The sequence below is a fragment of the Vidua macroura genome, chromosome 12 (genome assembly GCF_024509145.1).
Source record: "Vidua macroura isolate BioBank_ID:100142 chromosome 12, ASM2450914v1, whole genome shotgun sequence".
Lineage (NCBI taxonomy): Eukaryota > Metazoa > Chordata > Aves > Passeriformes > Viduidae > Vidua > Vidua macroura.
The window spans coordinates 9,713,338-9,736,105 of record NC_071582.1 but is presented as its reverse complement, the minus strand read 5'-3'; the positions used below and the strand labels follow the sequence as shown (position 1 = coordinate 9,736,105).

At 35.3% G+C, this 22,768-nt stretch overlaps 1 protein-coding gene across 1 annotated transcript in view; it reads right to left on the bottom strand.

Annotated features, from left to right (window-relative positions):
- Positions 1–22,559, bottom strand: part of WDR72 (WD repeat domain 72) — a 91,760-nt gene extending 69,201 nt beyond the window's left edge. Inside the window, exons 1-12 of the mRNA XM_053988418.1 lie at positions 22,407–22,559; positions 21,250–21,356; positions 18,207–18,285; positions 15,261–15,435; positions 14,708–14,784; positions 12,918–13,037; positions 11,700–11,845; positions 11,238–11,338; positions 8,762–8,905; positions 8,236–8,481; positions 7,500–7,720; positions 5,973–6,168 (exon numbers count right to left, since the gene is read on the bottom strand). Coding sequence (XP_053844393.1) covers positions 5,973–6,168; positions 7,500–7,720; positions 8,236–8,481; positions 8,762–8,905; positions 11,238–11,338; positions 11,700–11,845; positions 12,918–13,037; positions 14,708–14,784; positions 15,261–15,435; positions 18,207–18,285; positions 21,250–21,356; positions 22,407–22,559 — 1,765 coding nt within the window. The remainder of the gene's footprint in view (positions 1–5,972; positions 6,169–7,499; positions 7,721–8,235; positions 8,482–8,761; positions 8,906–11,237; positions 11,339–11,699; positions 11,846–12,917; positions 13,038–14,707; positions 14,785–15,260; positions 15,436–18,206; positions 18,286–21,249; positions 21,357–22,406) is intronic.
- Between the last annotated feature and the right edge of the window lie 209 nt (positions 22,560–22,768).

Sequence of the window (22,768 nt, the reverse complement as noted above, 5' to 3'; positions counted from 1 at the left end):
GCAATTCCCCAATACAGCCAGTCCTTACCTCAGGATTTCTGATGCAGGCACAAGACCCCAAAAGAAAGGACACTCCCCTGTTCTCTCCCTGACTCCATCTAAACTATTCCAAACAGTTAAGGACAATAAGCCTTTGAATGAATTGTTAAGACGCAATAAATGTGCTAAACTGGGCTGAATGGAAGATATTAACTTGGCAGCTCTGAACTTGGAAGATATGCAAGTAGTTTCCATCTACTCCTTTATCACAAACTGAAAGATGGAATGAGAATCCCTCCCTTTGTGTCTGGAATGAAACCCCACCCTGGCATGCACTCTTCTGATTGCACTGGATCATAGCAGTTTTCAGTTACACTTCTTATTTATAAATATATATGTACACACTTATAAAATCCTATTTATTAATAGTAAGAATTAAGATCAATTGACAGCTGGAGGGAACAGATACATACAGCTAAATTCCATACCTGTTCCACTAAGTATACATAAAGTACATAAATGTACATATGCATGCATATAAATATACACTCTTGTATACTGACAAGAGTCAGGTATCCTCAGCTTCTGCAAATTGGGGAGAAGATGACACTGCCTTTTTTTTTTTACCTTGAGACAGACTTTCCCAAGCTTCACTACCCTTTATTATTCTACATCAATAAGTATTTACTGAACGATGACTCAAATTTACAGAGCTATGAAATATTCAAGTACAAGCTACAGACTGACCCGAGGCTTACACATATAAAATAGAAGATACAATAAAAAAAGGCAAAACATTAGTTAAGTTTTACCTTAAGACTGACAAATTAAAACAAACAAACAAACAAAAAAAAAACAAACCCCAAACCCAAATGCTAAGTTCCACAAGGCATATATATTCATTTTTAAATCTGATTTTGAGATTTGCAGATCTTTAGGCTATGCAAAATTCATTAAAAAAGAAACAAGAAGGTAGTGACTGCTATGACTTTGACCCTACATCGTGGCCTCTAGCAGATGAAACACAACTACAGGATTTATCAGTTAGGCCACAATCACCCACTCAGATCTAATTCTGACCAATGACCTGAAGAGAAAAAGAGAACAATGCAGAGACAGGGAAAATGAAAAAGATATCAAAAGAGACTGTAAATCCCTAAATTTTACAAGGACAAAAAGTCACAAAAATGTAATTATTCTTGGTTCTGCAATTATCTAGGCAAAAATCTTACTAAAGTAATGACCAAGTTTATTTTGATAGAATTCTAAGTTTCATTCTAACTTTACAGCTTATTTTCTCACAGCCACCTGATGAAATCTAAGCCTTAACTTTCTAAACAGTTCAATCCCTAATACCTATATGGGATGAGAAAAGTTGTTAGACGTACTAAATAAAGGTCTACTTAGGGAAAAAAAGGCCAACCAAACAACCCAAACCCCACCCCTCACACTGTTCAACTCATGTGATACTTGCTGTTTACTATGAGTTTAGAAGTCACACTGTTGGCATCAATTACAAAAATATTGGAGCATATATAACTACATAATCAAAGGCTTGATCCATAACATCATCCCTGCAGAATAATTTCATTTTCTCTATGGCAGGTGCACTTCTGAAACAGCAGAAGTTTTATGCAACATTTAAATTAATCGATGTGTCATTAACACAACAAGAATTACTTGCAGAGTATTTTCTAGTTTTCATAAAGTTTTTTATGATCATACAGATGGATTTGACTAATGTTAGACACTATATATTTTATCAGGGCTGACAAACTCATTAAAAGGCTGGTTTCTTTTATTGCTACCCGTGTAGCTTTTAAACACTTGAGGTAAATTTTTCTATGCTTGACAGCTATCTTAAGGTGGTATGATTTTTTTTCCTTTCTCAGCAGAAGTGTCTCAAGCCATTAATCCTTCTTGTTAAAGTCATGAAACATAAGTGTTTCAGAAAAACTTCATGCCTTAAAGGATGGACTCAAAGCTGAACATTCACCTTCTGTGAACTGAACCTCCAAGCTGACGCCTTGCTCCCACCACAGTGCTAGCATTGCTTAAAGCACTGTAGCTTTTCCTGCTTGCTTAAGCAGGAGAAGTCCATACAACCATTCCACATGAAACAGTCAGTCTCCTTACACCTCTGCCAAAAACCCTGAGATAAATACATCAGTATCACCCTGAAGCTACATTTGCAAAAACAGGTAGAAAGAGCAAAGAAAACCTCTGAATTGAGGTAGCAGGTACTTCTATGTACACACTCTCGTATGCTCAATGCATCAAAAAATGGGGGGTTTAAAATTACATACCAGCTAGAGTGTTCACAGAATAATTCTGTAAAAAAAACTTTCATTCTTAGGATTTCTGGTTTGTTTAGATGCAGACATTAGAAGCCAAGACAACTGTAACGCTTCTGCACTTATAAAGAAAATGGCAGAACTATTGTTACTAAGCACTCAGATACTTGTCAAAATACAAGGAAAAGTATTCTATTCAGAAAAGGATTCAGGTAGAGCACAGATAGGGAAAGTGATACATGAATAGTGTGGATAAAACAAAATACTATATATTTCATTATTGTCTATAATTTATTGATGATTTTTTACCTTTTCTAATAAGGACTGTAAGCAGAGTTAGTTTTGGCTGTTCAGGAGATATGACTTCATAAAAATATTTTTAGGCATATGTTTCAATTTTTTTTTCATGTTGGAGCTAGTAGTTTGTAAGATAGCTCTGAAAATTTGCACTCCCTGGGGGAGTACGAAAAAACCACAACATAGCCAGTGTAAAGCTAAATACACAGGATGAGAACTGAACAATAAATTCAAGTTTTATTAAGTGATGTTATTCTATATTTAACCCAAACGAAACATATCCTTAACAAAACAGAGCAAAGCTTGCAAGGCAAAATAAAGTAACAGCAAATTAGTAAATGATTCATTCTGCAAGTATTATTAACTTCGAGGAATAAATTCACTTTAAACTCATACAAATTGAAAAACAATTTATCACTGATAAATGAAGATTATTAACTCTGAGCAAGGAGGATTGCTGTTTAAAGCCCACCCATTCATTCCTCACTCTTAACACACATTGGATCTAAAGACAGCTTGGCAGACATGTTGCCATATGCTTTACACAGCAAGCAAAAATCCTTTGATTCTTTTATTACTGTATCTTATTGTAATGATATTTACTTTTGTAAAAAAAGCAAAGATAGCAACTGGTTAGGAAAATGTAAAAGCAATACAGATAACAGCTAATTTCCTTATTGAAGGGGTTTTCGAGTAGCGGCTATTGGAAGAAATATTCTGCACTTTAATTAGAATAAAATTTGTTATTGATTTTCATATTTGTCTTCTAGCACACAAGTTTGGAGAATATCCTGTACACATACTATATTAATATTCCAAATGTATGATTAGATCAATATTCATTGTCATGGAAAGATATTCCACTGTAATGGAAAGTTGCTGTATCCATCTATTAAAATGTAGGTAAAATACATTAAACTACACAGATATTTCATGGCCCCTGTATTGTTTTCGGTATCACTAGCCACATGCAGGTGCAATATCATTTAAATAACATTTAAACTTAGAATAATTTTACTATGCTCTGTAAATCAAGGGAATAAACAATATAAATAAATATATCTAATTCTAGACCTGTAAGAGCAACAGACAGTTATCTTCTTCCTTTTTATCCCCCACCTTTTTTAGACTTGTCTTGTAGTCAGTAGGGAAGAGATATAGACCTGTCTGAGACTTAAAGTCAACTATACTCCTAGTATTTGATACTTCAGCATAAGCTACACTGAAATGCTATTTATTTAGGACATATGTAGACAACTGTACTCAGAAATCTTCCCAGTGATCATGTAAAATAAGGTCATCTTTATAAATCTCATGAGAGTACAAGTTGTATACGAAGTAGCACTGGTTTAGAATTTAATCTAGGACACAAAGTTTCCTCTGCCTCATAAAGTGATAATTATGAAAGCCTGTTGAGACAAACATTTTTAAGTCCTTTAGAATGCTTTCTGTAAAAGTGTGTCAACCTCTGTCACAGGAAACTGGACAATGAACCATTATGCACAATGAAATCTTCCATCTGCTCTAGGGGTCACCCTATTAATTACCTGATGGAAGAACCATTCTAGAGTCAAAGTGGTACTAAGCCGCTAAACTTTTCTAAAGTCACCTGTCAAACTCAACAATACAGATACAACAATAACACAGAATTATTGCTGACTCTACATCAGTGTAAATACTGAAATATTCATTAGAAGTTTTTTAATCCACAGCCTGAAATTGTAAACAGACTGGTTGTTTTCCCAGCTATCCATTACCTTTTGCACAGGAACACTGTTCAGATTCGTTTTTTTAACTGCAATCAGTGATATATGAGTCTGACACAGTACTCCACTGACTTTGACTTAGAGGCAAAGCCTAAGTCATGAAGCTAACTGCATAGCCAGAAGAAATATAAACACTTTTTAACTGTAGAAGCAATAAAAGCTATCTTATGTCCCTTCCCATAACAGAACTCATGCGCAAGGCTACCACTCAGATTTTATCCTATTTAACTGAGTTAGGCAACATGTTCAGAGGTAACTCTGTAGGCAAGTGGGACTATGCTTGGTTGCGCATTTATTTGCCAATAGATGAAATCCTAATAAAAGGTGCTGTGCTCCTGCAGAGGTGCCTCAGTAATGCTGTGGCATCTCTGTCACACATCTGAACAATGCTTTGTCTGCCTGAGTGCCACTGAAGTATCTACATAGCTCTTGATCTAGGTCAGGCCAATTTCAAGGATCAACGCCATGACCTCTTGTGTTCTGCTGCAATACAGATGTAATTCAACATTAAAGCAACTACAGTATATCCTACTAGGCTTTCTCAGGTATTGACCCTAGATGGCATCTTTTAGTCAGCAATGCATAACAGGAGCCACAACAAAAAAGACTTGTTAATTGCTACTGTAAAGCAAATAACAGCATCTTTTCCTGTGTGAGATAGTGACTGTGGCACTCATTCTTCTGTGATACTCGTAACAAAAGACACACTTTTAGCTATCTGTACCCTGTCTGAATATGTAATATGCATGAGCAGTGGTATCAGTTTTATTTCCTCTTTAATCTTGAAACAGGCAATGGCTTTATGAGTAAAGGAGGGACAGTTCAAATATACTCTGATTTTTCCTGTTTTGTCTAAAGCAAACAGTGTAGATAGTGTGTTGTAATAACCTGTAAAACAAATTGTGATCTCAGGGCTCAGTTAGTAAAATTGGGTTTTGATACAGTTTTAACATGCTGTGCGTTTCAGTGGCTCTGGACTCAATGCACCTTCCTGTTCTCAGGACACACAGCTCTGAATTGCCTAGACACTCGTAGTGTCTAATACCATTATAACCCCTAATAGTCCTGTCTGTCCAAGCTCAAAGAAGTACATTTATTACCCACATGAATCAACATTGCATTATCAAATCACCTGGGAATCTACAGTTTAACCTGAAAACATTCACCTTTAGTTTTGCTGACTACACGGTTATGAGCTTTGCAATTATTTTCCACTATTAACTGATTATCAATTGCATCAAAAGATCTCAGATCATGATTTTTTGAAAGAAAGCATAACTTTGTGCTCCAACTTGTGACAGTTTAGACCGAAAACATCAGTCTTTTTAATAAGTGTGATTTTTATTTATAGGTCCCAGGAGTATTCTACTCAATTCACTGCCATGTCAGCTAAACTTCTGATTATCAGGATGGGACTTATGCCATTCTATTTTACTAGTGGCATACCTTGAACTGTAAGAAAATTTTCTTTTTTTATTGCTTGTATAAACATTGAAAAACTCCCATTCATATAATCAATGTGTTACTACTTCTACTAATGTTTTGGCCTTTTATAAATAACACCATGTGGCAGACAAACCTTCAGGAAAGTGAGCAAAACATTGAAACAAATAGGATGACCCCTTTGTGTTATTACCTGTTTCAATTTCCCAAATATAAACTGAATTGTCTTCACATCCAACAATTAGCACATTCTCAAGAGGGTCAAATTTTATCTTCTTCACAGGAAACAGATGCTTTCTGGCATGTAAGAGACATTGTCTCTTCTGGAGGTGCAGAATTGCTACTGAGTGGTCACTGCACACACAGCATACTATACTCTGGTCTTTTACCTGCAAAACAGAAAACTCCAGTTTCAACACTGTAACCACATTCAAAACCACATCATTTTGCCTGGCCTAGTAAGAGTATTCCAGTGATTTCCTTCCCAGAACATATTCATTTTAGAAAATTATGTTTTATGTCAGCCAACATCTTCAACTTGTTTTCAGCAGGTTGGCTATACAACTCATTTCTTGACAGGAAAACATACCTTCATCTTTGTTTTTTCAGTATTTTAACTATAATAATTTAAATTCCATTTAGTCATAGTATTTAGCATATCAAAGCTGTGATTATATAACCAATTAAACAGTAGCAGTTTTTCTAGAAGAGAAAGTATTAAAAAATTACCTTAACAATTACAAACTAGTGTTCATGTGATATAAAATTATGTCAGGTCTAAAAAGCCAATGGTAAGGTATTTCTAACAAAAAAAACCCCTAAGTTAAATTCATTTCATACTGTATGGATCTGATACTGCAAAACCTTCCCTACCTGCAAGTAATTTTTGGTGACACACAGAGGAATTCCCCCACAGAACAATTCAGCTCTTTAAACAACACAAACACAAGCCAGGCAGGCATTAAATCCTACTCTGTTTTCAGAATAAAGATGAAAAGGAACCTTACACATATTAAAAACTTTTTTATTGCAAATAATTTTTGACCACTTTATTTTGGCATGTAAGTGAACTGTGAGTCATTCATAAGTATCAAATCTGTCTTTGCAGGCTTTCTAATGGAAAAATGGAAATCCCAGCACCACAGAATACAATGTTCAAAAGTTATATAGAACATTCAGTACGGTAAATTTTCACCTAAATTTAACTTCAAAATTCAATTAGAACACGACTTTAAATTATTCTAAATACCATAAAATGTAAAAACATACACACAAAGGACCAAAGATGTCTCAGGAACCAAAATGAAGTATATATATTTTAGACCCACAGACAAGATTAAAACACTATGTTCAAGCTCCTAGCCTCAGTAAGTAAGTTTTTTAAATTTCAGGAGGCAGAGTTAATCAGATTGACTTATAAGTCAATCATGATAATAAAACTGGTGAATAGAATGTTATTTGTTATTAAAATGTTAATGAGAATAGAATGTTCAATTTGATATGTCACAAACTTAAAAACTCAACTCCCTGCAATTAAAAGCAACTTTCAGCGACAACAATTAAGAGAAGGTAAATGAAGAGTAAAGTGGTATGGTCTAAAGTATTGCCAGACAGTGTTTTATTTTCTCTTGTATATAAATATAAACACACACAGAGATAGGTATACAGAGGTTTGTTTTTTTTTTTTTTTTGAGACATCATTTATTATGCATTTACTTACTCTGTAGGGTTCTGGGGATCTCAAAAGCTCTGTCACTGCACCAGACTGCAGATTAAACTGCTGTAGGATGCCTCCAGTAAATATATCCCAGCAGATCACAACAGAATCCTGGCCCCCTGATAACAGCCAGCTTGGATCAAATCTTACTGATTTGTCATGTGGATAAAGCAAGCAAGTGACTCTGCTACTGTGCCCATTCAGAACCTTATAAGGTAGATTATCTGAAACAAGATGACACATTATTTTTGCTCTTTAAGAATAGGAGTTCCATATTTTACAGCACATTTCCTGAAAGTCAGGATAAATATAACCAGCCTTTACATGATGTCAAAGAATTTTGGACCTGTTCCTAAAAGGGAGAACAAAGGTCTGCACTATGAGCTTCACTAGTGAGAGGTACCCTTTATGTTCCCTTCAGTGGAATGATCTTTTAGAGAGCAAATGAAATAGAAAACTGCCAATACAGTGACATGCCACATTTCTCACTTCTAGGGGACATCCAATCCCACAGCCATTCCCAGATTCCTACTACTGGAAAGCACCTTGGTTGTACTAAGCCAATAGATCAGCTATTGGAGGAGAAAGATCATCATAATCTTCCATTTTCCTCATTCCATTCCTGACTGCCAGCCCTACTTTACAGAGAATTTTTACAAGGATCACTGGAAGTGATGCCAGAAATATGAAGTCTTCTGTGCTTGACTGAGATGAATCTGAACAAATTGTTAAAACTTACCTTTAAGAAAAGATATGTTTTCTAAAAGTCTTGCTCTTGCAGTTTCTAAACCTAATGTTACAAAAATTTTCCCATTTTCACATCCACATACAAGCTTATCAAGAGCAGGTATGTACACAGAGGAACTGACAACTGCACTTCCAAATCCATCTTCAGATTCACAAAGTTGATCAATAATGCCCTCTGACATGGAATGATGTTTATCAAAATTATCCTGAAGAGTCCACATGGTTGTAATTGGGATCTCTAGAGGGTAGGGCAAGAGAGAATTTTTTTGTTTATGCAAAGCAAAATATAAAAAGTCAAACTAAACAAAATACACCTTTCCATCTCTTGATCACTTCCCTTTACTTATCCTTTCTGCAGTCTAGGGTTGAAAAGGCACCAGTTACTACTCCTTCTAACTACAAGCAATCACCACGCAATGAATAAATGAGCATCGCTTTCTTAAACTTTATGAGAATTTTGATTTTCATGAAAATTGACTCCAAGACATAATGAAAAATATGGTAGTAAAGTGCCAAACCTTTTGGAGATCCATCAAACGTTGACACAGGAACATCAGGAACATGCCACAAAGTGATTCGTCCTGAAGCTTCACCAGAAAAAAGAACCTTGTAGAAAGGCTCCTTTCTTTCATTCACAAAGCCCATGACAAAAGGAAGACTCTGTCAAAAACAACAGTAAGTCAATATTCGGAAAGAAAATGGATAAAATTATGTAATAATTAATTCCAAATGTGAAGGAGTTTTTTTTTTTTATAAAAAGCTGTAAAAATACAGAACAAACCACGGTTGATTCCTTTTCACCACTAAATCCTGCTCAGACCAAGTCTACTCTCCCTGATACAAATCTCTCAAGGATCACCTCTGCTTTGGCTAAACTTACATCCTAAATGGAAAAGTAGACTGGGAATTCTCCCTGTTTTATAGTTTGACCACCATAAGGACCAAGGTCAGGCTGAGAAAACAATGCAGTGAAATACTGATAATCTTTGCATCAAAAAAAAAATTCATTAAAGCTTCAGTCATCACAGCTTGCATGACTACAAATAATGAAAAGTAATAATTATGCTTTTACACAGGTAATAGCCTATAACACCACCATTCAGTCATGAGGTAGTGGAGCATTTCCAAAGAGCAATGAAGATGCTGAAGGGTGTGGAGCACAATTCTGGTGGAGTGCAGCTGAGGGAGTTGGGGTTGTTTACTCTAGAAAAAAAAAGAGGCTTAGGAGAAAGCTTATTACCCTCTACAATTACCTCATATGTTAGATATACTTATTTAAAACATTGAAGTTTGAGAATAAGTTCCAAAATAATTAGCTGTGCTGTAAAATGGTTTGGTTTATAGTCCCAAAATGGAGTTCAAAACAGATCATCACACAGGACTTGGCTGTCTCACACATCTATTATAAAAACTATTCAGGCAGTAAGGCAAGTATTAAAGCAGAAATATTAAAAAAGAGCAAGTCGTCATTTTTTAAAAAGCATGTATTTGGGGGGAAGCATATGTGAACTCTGCACCAGCACTGTAACCTTATTATTTGCTAAGCCATGTGTTTTGGCTATTTCTTTTCCCTCACCTTTCCTGACCTTTTGGCATCCTTCAGCAGTTATCCTATCTGATTTTTAGATCACAGCATTTGGGAAAAAGCTGAATGGCTTATTTCCCTTCAACTTAAAATTAAATCTGTCAGGCTTCACAGGATTATGCAACAAACATGCTTTTAAAAGCCTATATTTGTTAACAGAAAGAATGCTAGAAAACCTCACACAGGTATATATTTAGCAATGTTTCTAGTCAGCTACAAATAAAAATAAGTTTTTGTTGCATATCTTCAGAAACTGCTTAACAAACTGCTTGAGCTGTCACACACTCAAAGCAATTTCAGGCAGGAATTAAATCCACATCTTCCAACAATTACAACAGCATTAGCAATCAGCATTAGCAAAAAAAAAAACAGAACCAAAGCTACACAGAAAAATGCGTTCTATTTGCTCCGGTTCATTTTTTGCCCACGTAAGAAGGCCTACCACATATCTTTCCTGTCCCCCATTCCCTGGCTTCCTAATTATAATGAATTTTCTTATTTTCCAATCATCTGGGTATCCTTATTTATTTGTGATCACAAAAAGCACAACATAAAAAGTGAGTGAAGATGTAGGTTTCCAACACAGCTGTGTCCATTTGAGATACCCATCTACACAGTAACATCAAGTTTTAAATTCATGTGACATGCTCTGCTAAATAAAAATCCTCAAACAAAAATATAGAGATCAGCTACTTTTTCAGCTTCCTCTTTTCTTAACATTAGAGGCTTCTTCAAGCCAAGACCACAGTTCTGAAGAGAGTCATATGTGTCTCATTTTATGCACTCTGGGTATATCAATCTGCTCACAGTGCAACAAAGTTCTGCATGTGATTATGCCTCTGAAGGTGCAAGCCAGTAGTATTCTGGATAAAATGCCACAGATTCAGACCCCTTCACTTTCAGGTGGATACACAACCTATTTATATAGTTACACTGAAACATGCATACATTCATAAAACAAGAACTAAGTAACTTGCTTACATTTTGCTCATGGGTTGCCTTTTTTGATTTTGGTTTTATGGCATGGTTGTATTTGTTGGGAGATTTTATTATTAGTAGTTTTTACAGATTTGAAAGTAGAAGCTTCTAAAAATATTTTAGACCACATCTTTGTTAAAAAATATTTTTCTTTTTGCCAAAATTAGAGAAAATAAACAAGAACCAGTCTACCTGGAACTGAAGATAAAGGCATTTTTCCACTGCGGAAAAAAACTAAATATAGCCAAAAATCAGACAAAATACATTATGAGCCTCTTCAAGTTTGTAATTAACAATTTTAAAATGAAGGAATAAATGTTACTCCTTGTTTTTATAGAACAATTAAATCTGTTGATGAATTTATAAGTTCTTCTGGGATTATTCAGGTTATTGCAAACAGACAATAAATAAACTTTCAAACCCTTATGAATTTACCTTATTTTCCTTCATACCAGTAAAGCTGAGTAAATGAGCATAAACTGTTTCCTTCAGCGCCTTCCCATCAGCAGGGTACATGCTTTTAGAAAGGCCACTGTATAATTAAACAAGAAATTTTAAACTTACAAGCTTTAGAAAGTCATTTTTTAGAAACCAGAACAGTAACATCCAAGATTCCCAAGTTCAATTAAAGGTAACCAAATAAGTAATTACAGGAGACTTTTTGAAATCACTGCACCAGCTGCCCAAGTTCTACATGGCTAATCTTATTCCTATGTCCCCTGCTGTGTCAAACAAAGACTGAGGGCTGTCAAACTCAGGGTAAATCTTTGAGTGCCAAAGAGGTTTTGTTCTGGTTTTTGATCATTTGCAACATGCAGAGATTTTCCATAGTAACCCTCCCAAAGTTCATCTTGTACCTGAACTTTTTGTGTGAATTTCCCATCTGAGCCCACCTGTTTAGCAGCTGGTAGATGTAACTGTGGCCATCTTCTGTCCAGATGATAAGTCTGTAAGCTGCCAGCACTTCCCCACCAGCAAAGCACTGACCACTCTTACAGAATTCAGTACAAAGCAAGGAGAAATCACAATAATCATAGACCTAAGTTCAGAAAAACAACAAAATATAAACAAAGAGTATTGGCAAATTCATAAATCTAAACTGGGTTTGGGCACTGAATCAGGAAGTAGAACATGAGTTCCACTCTTCAGAGTTGAGCAACTATTTTTAAAGCCTAACACATTTTGAAAATAACAAACTACTGCAAAGTCATAGTCAAACCATACTGTTCAAAATTAAAGAAACTGACAGTTAAAAAAAGAACACCCAAAAGGTAGCACTAGGGTCTTATATTATAGAAATTAATAGAAAACAATGCATGTTACAGATATTTTTCCATGAAAAGTGGAAAATCCATTCTACACATGAACTTCCTCTATAAATGCTTTCGTATAGAATTTAGGTAGACCAAGAGGCATCTCAAAGATAGCCTACATTATTTGAAGTTGATCCAGATATACGGGAAATTTTTTGACTCATTCCTGTACCCACAGAGATGTTGGAATCAGGTATACATGTTAAAATAAATCTGAGTGATTAGTGTAAGAGAAATTTTGTAGCACTGGAAAAGAAAAATACAGATTTTTTTTTTTTTACAATAAATTTCAGTTTAAATACATTATGTTTCCTCTAAAACTGTTATTCATTTAAATTTTAGTTAATTTATTATAGCTTCAAGAAAAAGCAATATAGCCTGGAGTCTTTAGTTTTGCTGCTGCTATCAACAAACAAAGGTCCTCAACTACCGAGGACTTGCCAACTGTGAGTACTTCTGTCATGCTTAAACAGGGATTTTTATTCTTTGTCTCCCTTTCAAATGCACTGTGGAGGGGAATGCACTCAGTGCTCTAAAACTGTCTAATACTTAAATCCCCCTTCTATCCAGCCAATTTGGAGTTAAACTTTAAAAGCAGAATTACATTCATAAAAAATAAAAGCTTCATCTCTTTCACACAGTTAAGATAAGCCAAGAAGTGTTGCAGGCATAATTGTATCTGAATTTGTGAACACTTTCTTTAACCTAAGGAGAAAAACAAGTATCTGCATGTAAGAATCATAATAGCTTTTCAAAATGAACAACATTAAAAAGAAAGTGCGATTCTCAATAACGTACCTGCCAGCACATGGAGGACACAATAAGAAGGAGCCTTTCTGTGTAAGTACAAAATCTTACTGCTTGACAGTTTATACAGTCCAGAGATTTTGATTCCTTCTCGCACACACTTTGTTTCTCCTTTACAGCACAGAGGGGAAAAAAGCTATACAATTTGTTTCAGATATCTGAGCTTTTAGGATAGAAACAACTCACTGAAATTTGAAAATTCAAAGCAATACATAATTCATAATTAACAACAGAAAGACAACATGTTCACAACTAACATGTAAACCGAAGAATGTAAACATTCAGTGTGGCTCAGACTGTGATCTCACTTTAAAAAATGCTAATGAACGTGGAGAAGGACCAAAGGCAGGGAGTATCTGCTAGGTATTCTTCAGTGAAAAAATAGCTACAACACCTATAAAACAGAGGATCAGACTCAGAAAAGCTGATGAATATTTTACTTTCCCACTCATTCTTGTTGCAACCAGGACAGTGAGATGGTGGTGTTGCCATATGTCTTGTTTGCTCTTAACACCTTTAAAGGTAGTGCAAAATTAATTCATTTTCTTAGCTTTGTATTGCTTTGTACTGTTAAAAACAATGTATGTATTTGCACATTTTTGTGGGAATATCAGACATATTAAAGTCATCACATTCAAAATTATTCTATTGGAATTATATTTATCAATTATTGATTTAATCACTTAAAATGGATTTTTTTTTCTGTTTAAGATACCAACAATCTCAAAACTTCTCAGAGAAGAGAGTGGCTATAAAACTGAAAGCCATTTTCTTACAAGATCTTGCAGCTTCAGTTAATTCCAAGTAAATCCAACAATATTTATTAAAATGCTGCTTTTTAGAATTTAGCTGGATTGTTACAAACTTTGCAACAGTCCCTCCACAAAAGGTGCCCTCAGGCAGTAAAAAGACTGCACCACACCATATGTTCCTCTGACATCTGTAATCAGTTGTTAGAATCCTCAGAATTTTCACAACACAGCAGTGGGGTTTGCTCTAGGAATGTCAAAAAGATGCACCCACTCCAAAACACCACAGATAAATCAAAAACACCAGGATGGTATCAAATGTGGCATTCTCCTCAGGGGCCTGATTCTACCCATGAACAAGTAGTGTGGCCCACACCCTGGCCTGTCCAGCCAGGCAGCAATGAGTTACCAACGTTCAGAGAAGTCTGTTGATATTTTGCCATTTCTGTCTCACTGTTGAAGTCCCTTTGTGAATCTAGCTTTTAGAGCATAACTAAAACACAAAAATTGCATCACAATTCTAACACCTGTTCATGGAAGGTGACAGATGCTGAGAATATTAACCTAAAAAAGAGCGAGTTTGAAGATGGAAAAATAGGACACTTGACACAGCAAGAGTCTTTTCCAAGTGAAGATAGCATTGTGAAAAGCAGACCGAGGAAAACAAAATCTAAAGGACCGTTTTGAAGAGAGTAACAAGGGTGAAGAGGGAGTACAAAGGCCAATATTGAAGGGCTTTGAGTTTAAAGGACAGAGTGAAGGGGCTCAAAGACATTATCAGGATAGCAGGAAAGCACTGCAGCTTAAACACCCTGGAATATGAAAAGACAAGAAGCCTGGCCAAAAGATAGCACAGTTGTCAAGGCAAGAGCTGTCCAATGGCCCAATTTTAAATAATGCCATGAAGGTGTGTTTTCAGAATTTTCTAACAAAAGTAATACAATCTATTTAATACACATCCAGAAGATGTAAATTCATTCATATTCTGCTTCAATGTAGCCTTTACTTGAGAACATTCATGTTAACACTGACCTGAATACTATTCAGAGATGAAGACAGGTCCCATACTTTGAGAACTCCAGCTACAGACACTGCAACTAAAGAGTCTTCTGTGAAAAGTTAACAGTGAGATAGTCAACTTGAAGCCAAGTATAAACAGGCCCTTTCTATTCAGCACTAAAACAAGGATTCTTCAGGACACTGCTTATGTGAAATATCAGTTTTACACAAAAAAATTAAATTATATACAGAAATACAAAACATGTAAACAAGCAGTGACTAATGTATTAACAGAAGGCACAGAACTGTGGTATTGTGCCTTTAATTTACCCAATATTACAAAACTTATTTATACTTAAATCCAAGAGCTTACAGCCAGTATAGAACATGCTTTTTTCTCTAAAAGCATATTAAATAAAAGAGGAGCCTTAAAAACACCTCTTGTGCTATCAATGAAACCTTAACTTCTTCTACATAACAGCTCTGTGAAACAAATTAATATCAAATCAAGCAGGAACATACCATCTATATAGAAATATTTTATCACAATTTGATTTACCAATATAAATACATGTAAAACATATACCTTGAATTCTTGCAGAGTGTACAATACACATACAATTTATCCAGTCAGAAGACTGAGATGATGATAAAGTGTGAAGAACACCCAAAGTTTTAGCATCAATAATTAGAACATCTTGATATTCTCCACAACAAAGAAGCCAGCCTTCACCTGTCATTCGGAATGAGCAATGGTAATACTGTCCAAGTGGAAAGCAGAGAGTCAGCACACAGATACACAAATGGCATGAAGATTTTTCACACTGAACATGTCATAATCAACATTTGTAGCATCACTAAAAAAAAAATCTAAGGCATATGTGAAACCATACCCAATATTGCTAGTGACACTAGCAAGGCACACAGCTTAGTAAAAGGTGCTTCAGCCTGAAAGCAGCACCTGTCCCTCCTAAATATTAGGATTTTTGTAATTTTTGGAAGAAAGCCAGGTGTTAATTTTGCCTATAAATTGCTAAGGAGTTTGAGACTTGTTTCTCTGAGAGGCCCCTCTCCAAACATTTCATAAAGCTCCTGTCATCAACAGTTATATGAAAAGGAAGAATCAGATAAAGATGCAGAATATTCATAATTAAATTTTTCATAATTAATTGCTGATTACTCTCCAGGAAGGATTTATACTCCATAGGATATTCTTCATTCTGACATTAAACACCCACTGTTCAGAAGATTCTTTCTCAGCAATCACAAAGGGAAAAAAAACCAACAGACAAAGCAAAGGAACAGAGACAGAGCACAGAGTGACTATGAGGATTTCTTTTTTGCTAGGTGTTTTATATGTGCAAGGACATCTGCATTGCATCTCTAGCTGTAATTGTAAACAATTTCTATAAATGCATAAGCAGACACCTCAAAGCAGATTTACATTTAACACTAATCTTAAAGGAAACAATCATCTAGTCAGACAAAAGTATCAGACAACCCAAAAAAACTGCACCTCATTTACAAACTTTCTGTACCGTTTTGGTTATATAATAATTCTCTTTTTTTTTTCAGTAAACTAACTGAAGTGTGTAGTAAAAATAACTGGAAATAGGATAAATAGTACTACAGATATAATGAATAAAATATAAGGCAGAAACTATTAGAATTTACAATTACTGTTATCATTAAATTAGGCTTGAAATACAGGATTTTTATAGTCAGTAATTCCTCTGAGAAAATTCCACACTTGTTAAGATCCACAAATGTTTAAGTGTTGACCCTGGTGTTAAATTTCATTTCAAATGGCAAATATTCAGTTTGCACTACTTGACATCTGCCATTCATAGCTAAATCATCCACACTGAACAAAAGGAACCTACTAGAGCAGATAAGTTAGTAGTTCAATTAAAACCAAACATCAACTACAGCACAAGCAACCATTCCCCATGGAACAACAAGAAAATAATCTACAACAAAAAACACACACAAAAAACCACAATTTATTATAGTATCTGAAGGCTGCATTCTAAGAAGACTTTCCCCTCCCAGCAACACCTACTTTTCCCTAAGAAAGCTTTCCTGTTAGATGTTCCTATTTTCCTTCAACTGTCTTGCCTAAGTTATTAAACAAATATTACTAGCCACAATTAGGTTTAGCTCACTTCTAATAGAGAGGAACTACCTATTTTCTCCAAGTATTTGCTACACTTATTTGAAAGGCAAGAATGAATATTCTCTCTGATCCTCACAAAAAAAAAGTACAGATTGTCAGCTAATCAACTAGACCAGATTTGCCTACTTCCCTGCAGAACTTGTCGGTAATTTCATCTATTAAAATCTAATTAAGTACTAGAACCTAGTACTAGCAAGTCATATTGCTCCTTAAATTATCATTTAAGTATGGCTTTGTTTGTGTACATACATCCATTTAAGGAATCTATATGCTTTAAGCATATGCACAATAAAATTGCAGAATAATTCTTAATTTATGTCCTTATACACATATATATCTGTAAAAAAATTAAGAAGTTAATCTTCCATCATTTTTGTTGACAATATATCCAAGGGTTTTCCTCTTCCCTTTACAATTAACAACCGTATTTGAACTCCTCATATCAATCAAAGTAGTGTCAGGAAAAACACTTTCTTCTGGAAGCTTTAAAAATTTTGGTTTCCAAATTGGCTGTGCTTTGGTGTTACATGAAGGCTCAGATACCCATCATTTGGAGCCTTAGTTCCATCTTCGACTTCCTCACTGAAGAAAACCAGCATTTTAACTAACACAGGAACCCTGAGCTTCTCCTCCACGAAGATATCCAGAAAAAAGCCACATCCCAGAATCAAACTAATAGATGTTGGGCCCCTCAATCTCACTCACATGTGTATTTCAAACTCTCCCACACTCCAAAATCTAGATACTTCTTTTACCTGGATACAGTTTCAACCAGACACACAAAACTATCTGAAGCAATATTGAAAGTCTCTGACAATAAGGGATTTGTCCTACAGTTCTGCAGTGAATGAAAGTGTATTTTTGAAAATCAGGTGAACTCTCTTAGAGGTCATGAGTTCCGCACCAAAACCATTCAAAAGCTTAAAAATAAGTCTTTCAGCAGACTGTCTCACAATGTTTGGCCAGATTACTTGTACTTCTAAAATGTCATGAAAAAGTCAACATCAAACTTGAAGCTTCCATGCAATTTTAACAAGACAAGAGCAAAGATTAAGACCATTTCACTTGGCTACCTAATACACAAACAGTAAGTTAATCAATACTGCATTTCAAATATTTGCAGCTCAAAAATAATCAGTCTGATTTGATTAAGGAATGCAGAGAAAAGTAAAAGTCTCAATTCTTTTCTTAGGAAAAAAGAAACTGAAAAAAGATATAAAAACTACTTATACTGTGATAGGGTCTTTTCTCCTATGTTACAAGCCATACATTTAAAACTGTTTCTGAAAAATATCATGTTAATAAAGCAAAACTCTTGTAATGAACGGAGACCCCATGAAAAGCTGCTATACTTACATGGATTGCTGTATGCCTATAAGGAAGCTTTGCGTTCTCAATGCACTGTCCACTAGTGACATTCCAAACACACATCTCCCTGCCAAAGATAACTTCGTATTATTCTCTGTCATTTCCACTCAATTGGCTGGAATAATTTTGTGCCACCAAGTTTTTCTTTAGTGCTGTATTTAAGTGCAGTCCAGTCATTTATAAAGCTTTTTGTTACAGATTGCTGGGTAAGAAAATGTAGTCATTAGCAGGGGATGACATACAGTATCTGTTTCTTTTTGTTTTGGTAATTACACCCTGCTGCCTTGCAACCAACCTGACTTTAAGACCAACTCTGGTCTACAACAAATTGCAGGCATACTGCCATTACAGCTCGTCAACATGTCACTGTAACTATCTGTCACTGCAACTACATCCTCCTGAAAATGATTCATTTCACTGAACTTAAACCACACGTTTCGGAAAGCATCATGCATCTCCTCCCACATCAGACTTCAGTTCTTGAGGAACAACGTTTGTTAAGAAGAAACAGTGCCATCATGAGGCTGTTCCCAAAATCTGCTCTCAACACACTCAACCACCTGAGTACCTGTGCAACACTACAGCTGCACTTGGACACATTTAAGGTTGTTTGAGAGAGACTTTGGCACACCTTCCTTATCTATACATTATTCAACATGCAGTGGGACTGGATTACAAGAGACAATCAAATTAAATGTTGTAAATAAGGCTGTATACCTTATCATAGCTCAGCAACGGAATGTTAAACTTTGATGCTTTTAGATTTCATTAAAAAAATAAACATTACTTCCAGAACTGAAACATTAATGTCATTATTTCTGACATTACATTGTAAGAAATTTTCTGTATCAAGACTTAAAGAATACACTGGGGAGAGTATTTTATTATATAAGAAATACTACTTAATGATTTTAACTTACCCACTTTCCCATTTGATGCTAAACTTAAAGCATTATTTCTTAATATTTTTCAGCTGAGCAATAGCAGGATCAAAGTTGTAGATCCAAAGTCAGAACTAAAGTGAAAGCTTTACACTGTTAAATATTTCAGAGCAGTGCTTTTCTCTTTGTTTATATCAGAACTTTACTGCTTTAGCTACATTACTGTGATACACGTATCACAAACATGCAAACATGCACAAATGAGACCAGAATGTGAGAATATAACTTCAGCTTCTGGATAATGCAATCAATTTACTGTGTGTACTAATAAGAAGTGAGCAATATCACACATTCCATAGAACATATGCTGTAGGAAAGGTCTGTCACTCATAGGACATCACTGAGAACTCATGAATCATTAGAGATTCATTTACAAACTTTCATATTAGAAGTACAAAAAATAATGTTCAGTGCTCATTCTTCTGGGATTAGTCAGTTATAGAAACTCTGAAAATAATCTGGAGTGGAACAGGGAACACGATCATAGAATCCTCTTCCATAAGATTTCTTCCATCCTTACTACAAGGAGATAGAAGCTTGAAAATGGCAGAAGTGAATTATTCACAAGCTAGAAAAGGTATTTTGGCAAACTCTCCATCTCCTGAAGACAAGGATTCCTACTTGTAATTACCTCAACTTCATGTTGCAACCTTACAGGAATCAGGGATGGATGCTTTGCACTTATGTAATACAGGTGGGAAGTCAGCAGCAATTTGGTAAAAGTGAGCATTTAAAGGGGCCAGAAGACAATTCAGTCCGACCTACACACATTCCAAACAAGTCTAATGATCCCTTCAGAGCTATAATCTTTAGGATGTGAACATCCCTGTATGGTATGCAATATCCTCATTTGTTTCTTAACACTTCCCATCCCAGTTTTTTTGGAAATATATCTTTGCTCCCAGTATGATCTGAAAGCAGTATTGCACTAACAGAACGTCCAAACCGGGATGAAAAGCAGCTTCATCTCAGAACCCTTGGATAGAACTTAGAAGGGCAATACAAAACTGGTTGTGTAGATTTCTCACCCTCTCTGCACATTAACAGTAATGTTTACCACTACCTGTCCAGTGAGGCTGTCTAATCTTTCAAGATTAACAAACCTGAAATAGTTTTTTTGCAGGTTACCCCTTTGTAGTATATTCATGATTGAATGAGAGACTCTGCCAGGGATCCTAGCAGCTGGAAAGGATAAATAAGCTACTCAGTGAGAAACCAGTAGCCTTAAGGTGCTGGGAGGTACAGCTTAAAGGACAAATGACAGTTACTCTTCATGGAAAGCCATTTTAACAGCACTGCCCTGTTAATTAGAAAAGATGAACCACCCCCCCCCCCCAAAAAAAAAGGAATATAATTAAGCAGCAAGACAAAATTGCTTAAGAAAGCCCTTAAAAGAAGTAAGCAGCTAGCCCTGTTTTCAACAGATGAAATCCTAACAGGTCTTCAGACTGCAGCTGAAAAGGTTATCAAATATTCTTAAGTGTAACCTAGCAGAAACACAGGAAGTATTTTGACTCAAGTGACAGGCTATGTCATAACAAACACATAGCAGAAAAGCTGCAAGATCAGGGCCCTCTGAAAGGATATTCTCCAGAACAGCACATCATATTTAAATACAGAAAAGGAGCACATATGCCTTTAATTCATGGCCATTCTGTTTCCATACATACTGACTGAGGAACCATAAACCAAATTAGAGTACATTAGCCGTTTTACTGGTTCAGTTCTCAAGACTGAGCTCAGGAAGAAACAGAAAAACACCATGATATTCAAATGCTGTTGAATTGCTGATGCCCCCCAATAGCCCATGAATTTCCCTTTGAATAGGGTCTAGCCAACCCCTTTGAATAATTCCTTTTTTCTGTCCATTAAGTGGATATGTGAATCTGCCAAACCTTTCTGTTCTCCACTGGAGAAGCTCTTAGTTGGACCATTGTATATTAACAATGTAGTCACTATCCTAAGTAGCTGCTATCATTTTATTATCATGGAAGCAGATTGAAACATTTCTGCAAATGCAAAAATCTGACCTACACTTGACACACATTTCATGATTTAAGAAAGGAATAATTGAATATTCAATTACCTACCCATTTTCAGCAGCACTTACTACATATGGCTGTTTCTCAAACTCTCTTGCTTTTGCCAAACAAGTTACAGAAGCAGTATGGCCAAAGAGAATTTCTTTGGATGAAATCTAGGAGAATAATATAATGATTTATCTTAAACAATTTCTGTATAAACTAAGGACATCATACACCAAGAGAATATTACTTTTTTTTATAATTACTTGTGTTTTTATAATTACTTACAATTATATATTACAATATATCATTGTCAAGCTGCTTCATATTCTTACGTTCTTCCATCATGTTTCTGGAATGCAGAATGACGTGGAAGAATTTTTATGCAGTTTGCATAAAGCTAAGTTTTTGTATTCACTACATTCATCTTCTGAAGAAAGTATGGAACATCAAATGTTACAAAACAGGCAACCTGCAGGACATCTCTGACCTTCACCCTACAGCTTGCACCAAAAGTGGCACAGTGAAGTAAAAACTGATAAAGCTCTCAAGCACGTGTTTCATACCACATGTTTAAATAACCTGATTATCATCACTACATGCAAAGGTCTTAACTGGAAAAGGTAGCCTCATAAAAGTGCAAACTTTCAGACTGTGTTTGAGTCCAAATGGGGAAACTAAATATAAAAAAAATATATAAATATAGTTCTAGAAACACAGAATAAAAAAAAAAAAAAACAGGAACTGTTTTACTCTGCTCCATTCTGAGGAAAATAAATATGAAATAAAGCAGTAATTTGCATCTTGGTTATATTAAAAATAAAAATTTCATCATGCTGCCTCCATCTTGGTAGACAGATTTTGTTTTATAAATATTTTTTTCTTTAAATGACAGGTCATGCTTAGCAATTGATTTACAAAAGAAAAAAATATTCACAAGATATGAATCATGGTAATTGTATATATTTACTTGCTGTCATTGCTCAGAGCACAGTCTCAAATTATAATCCACTGGGCATGCTAATCTGAAAAATTCTCCAAAGTCTGCAAATAACAGGTTGCTTACAGGTGCATTTCACTTTCTGCTTCATGAGTTTCCTATAACAAATATCATACTATCTTTAAAAATTCATCTCAATAAGCACAAGTCTGGATAAACCTATTGCCAATAATAAAAGATAAAACTCCAGTCTATTTGGCAAACTGTTGCACAGTGCACAAACCTGTAAGTCTGATGAAAGATCCCAGAGACATATTTGTCCTTCTTGGCTCCCTGTAACGATGGTCTGCTGGTCATCTGTGATCATCACAGCAGTGATGCTGTGAGAGGGAGCTCTTCTCCCCCACACAGCCACAGCTGGTACTGATGGCTTCATGGTCAACACCTGAAAACAAACACGCCATCATCATCCTAATTAGGATTAAATATAAGAAAAAAAAAATAACCTAAAAAAAGAGGGAATGTAATCAACATCTGGAAGGGAAGTTGCAAAATATTGCTGTAAGATGCTGATAAGCATCTTGAAACACTTTCTTGCTGTTGCCAACATCACACTAACAATTTCAGGGACCAGTACTATCAGAA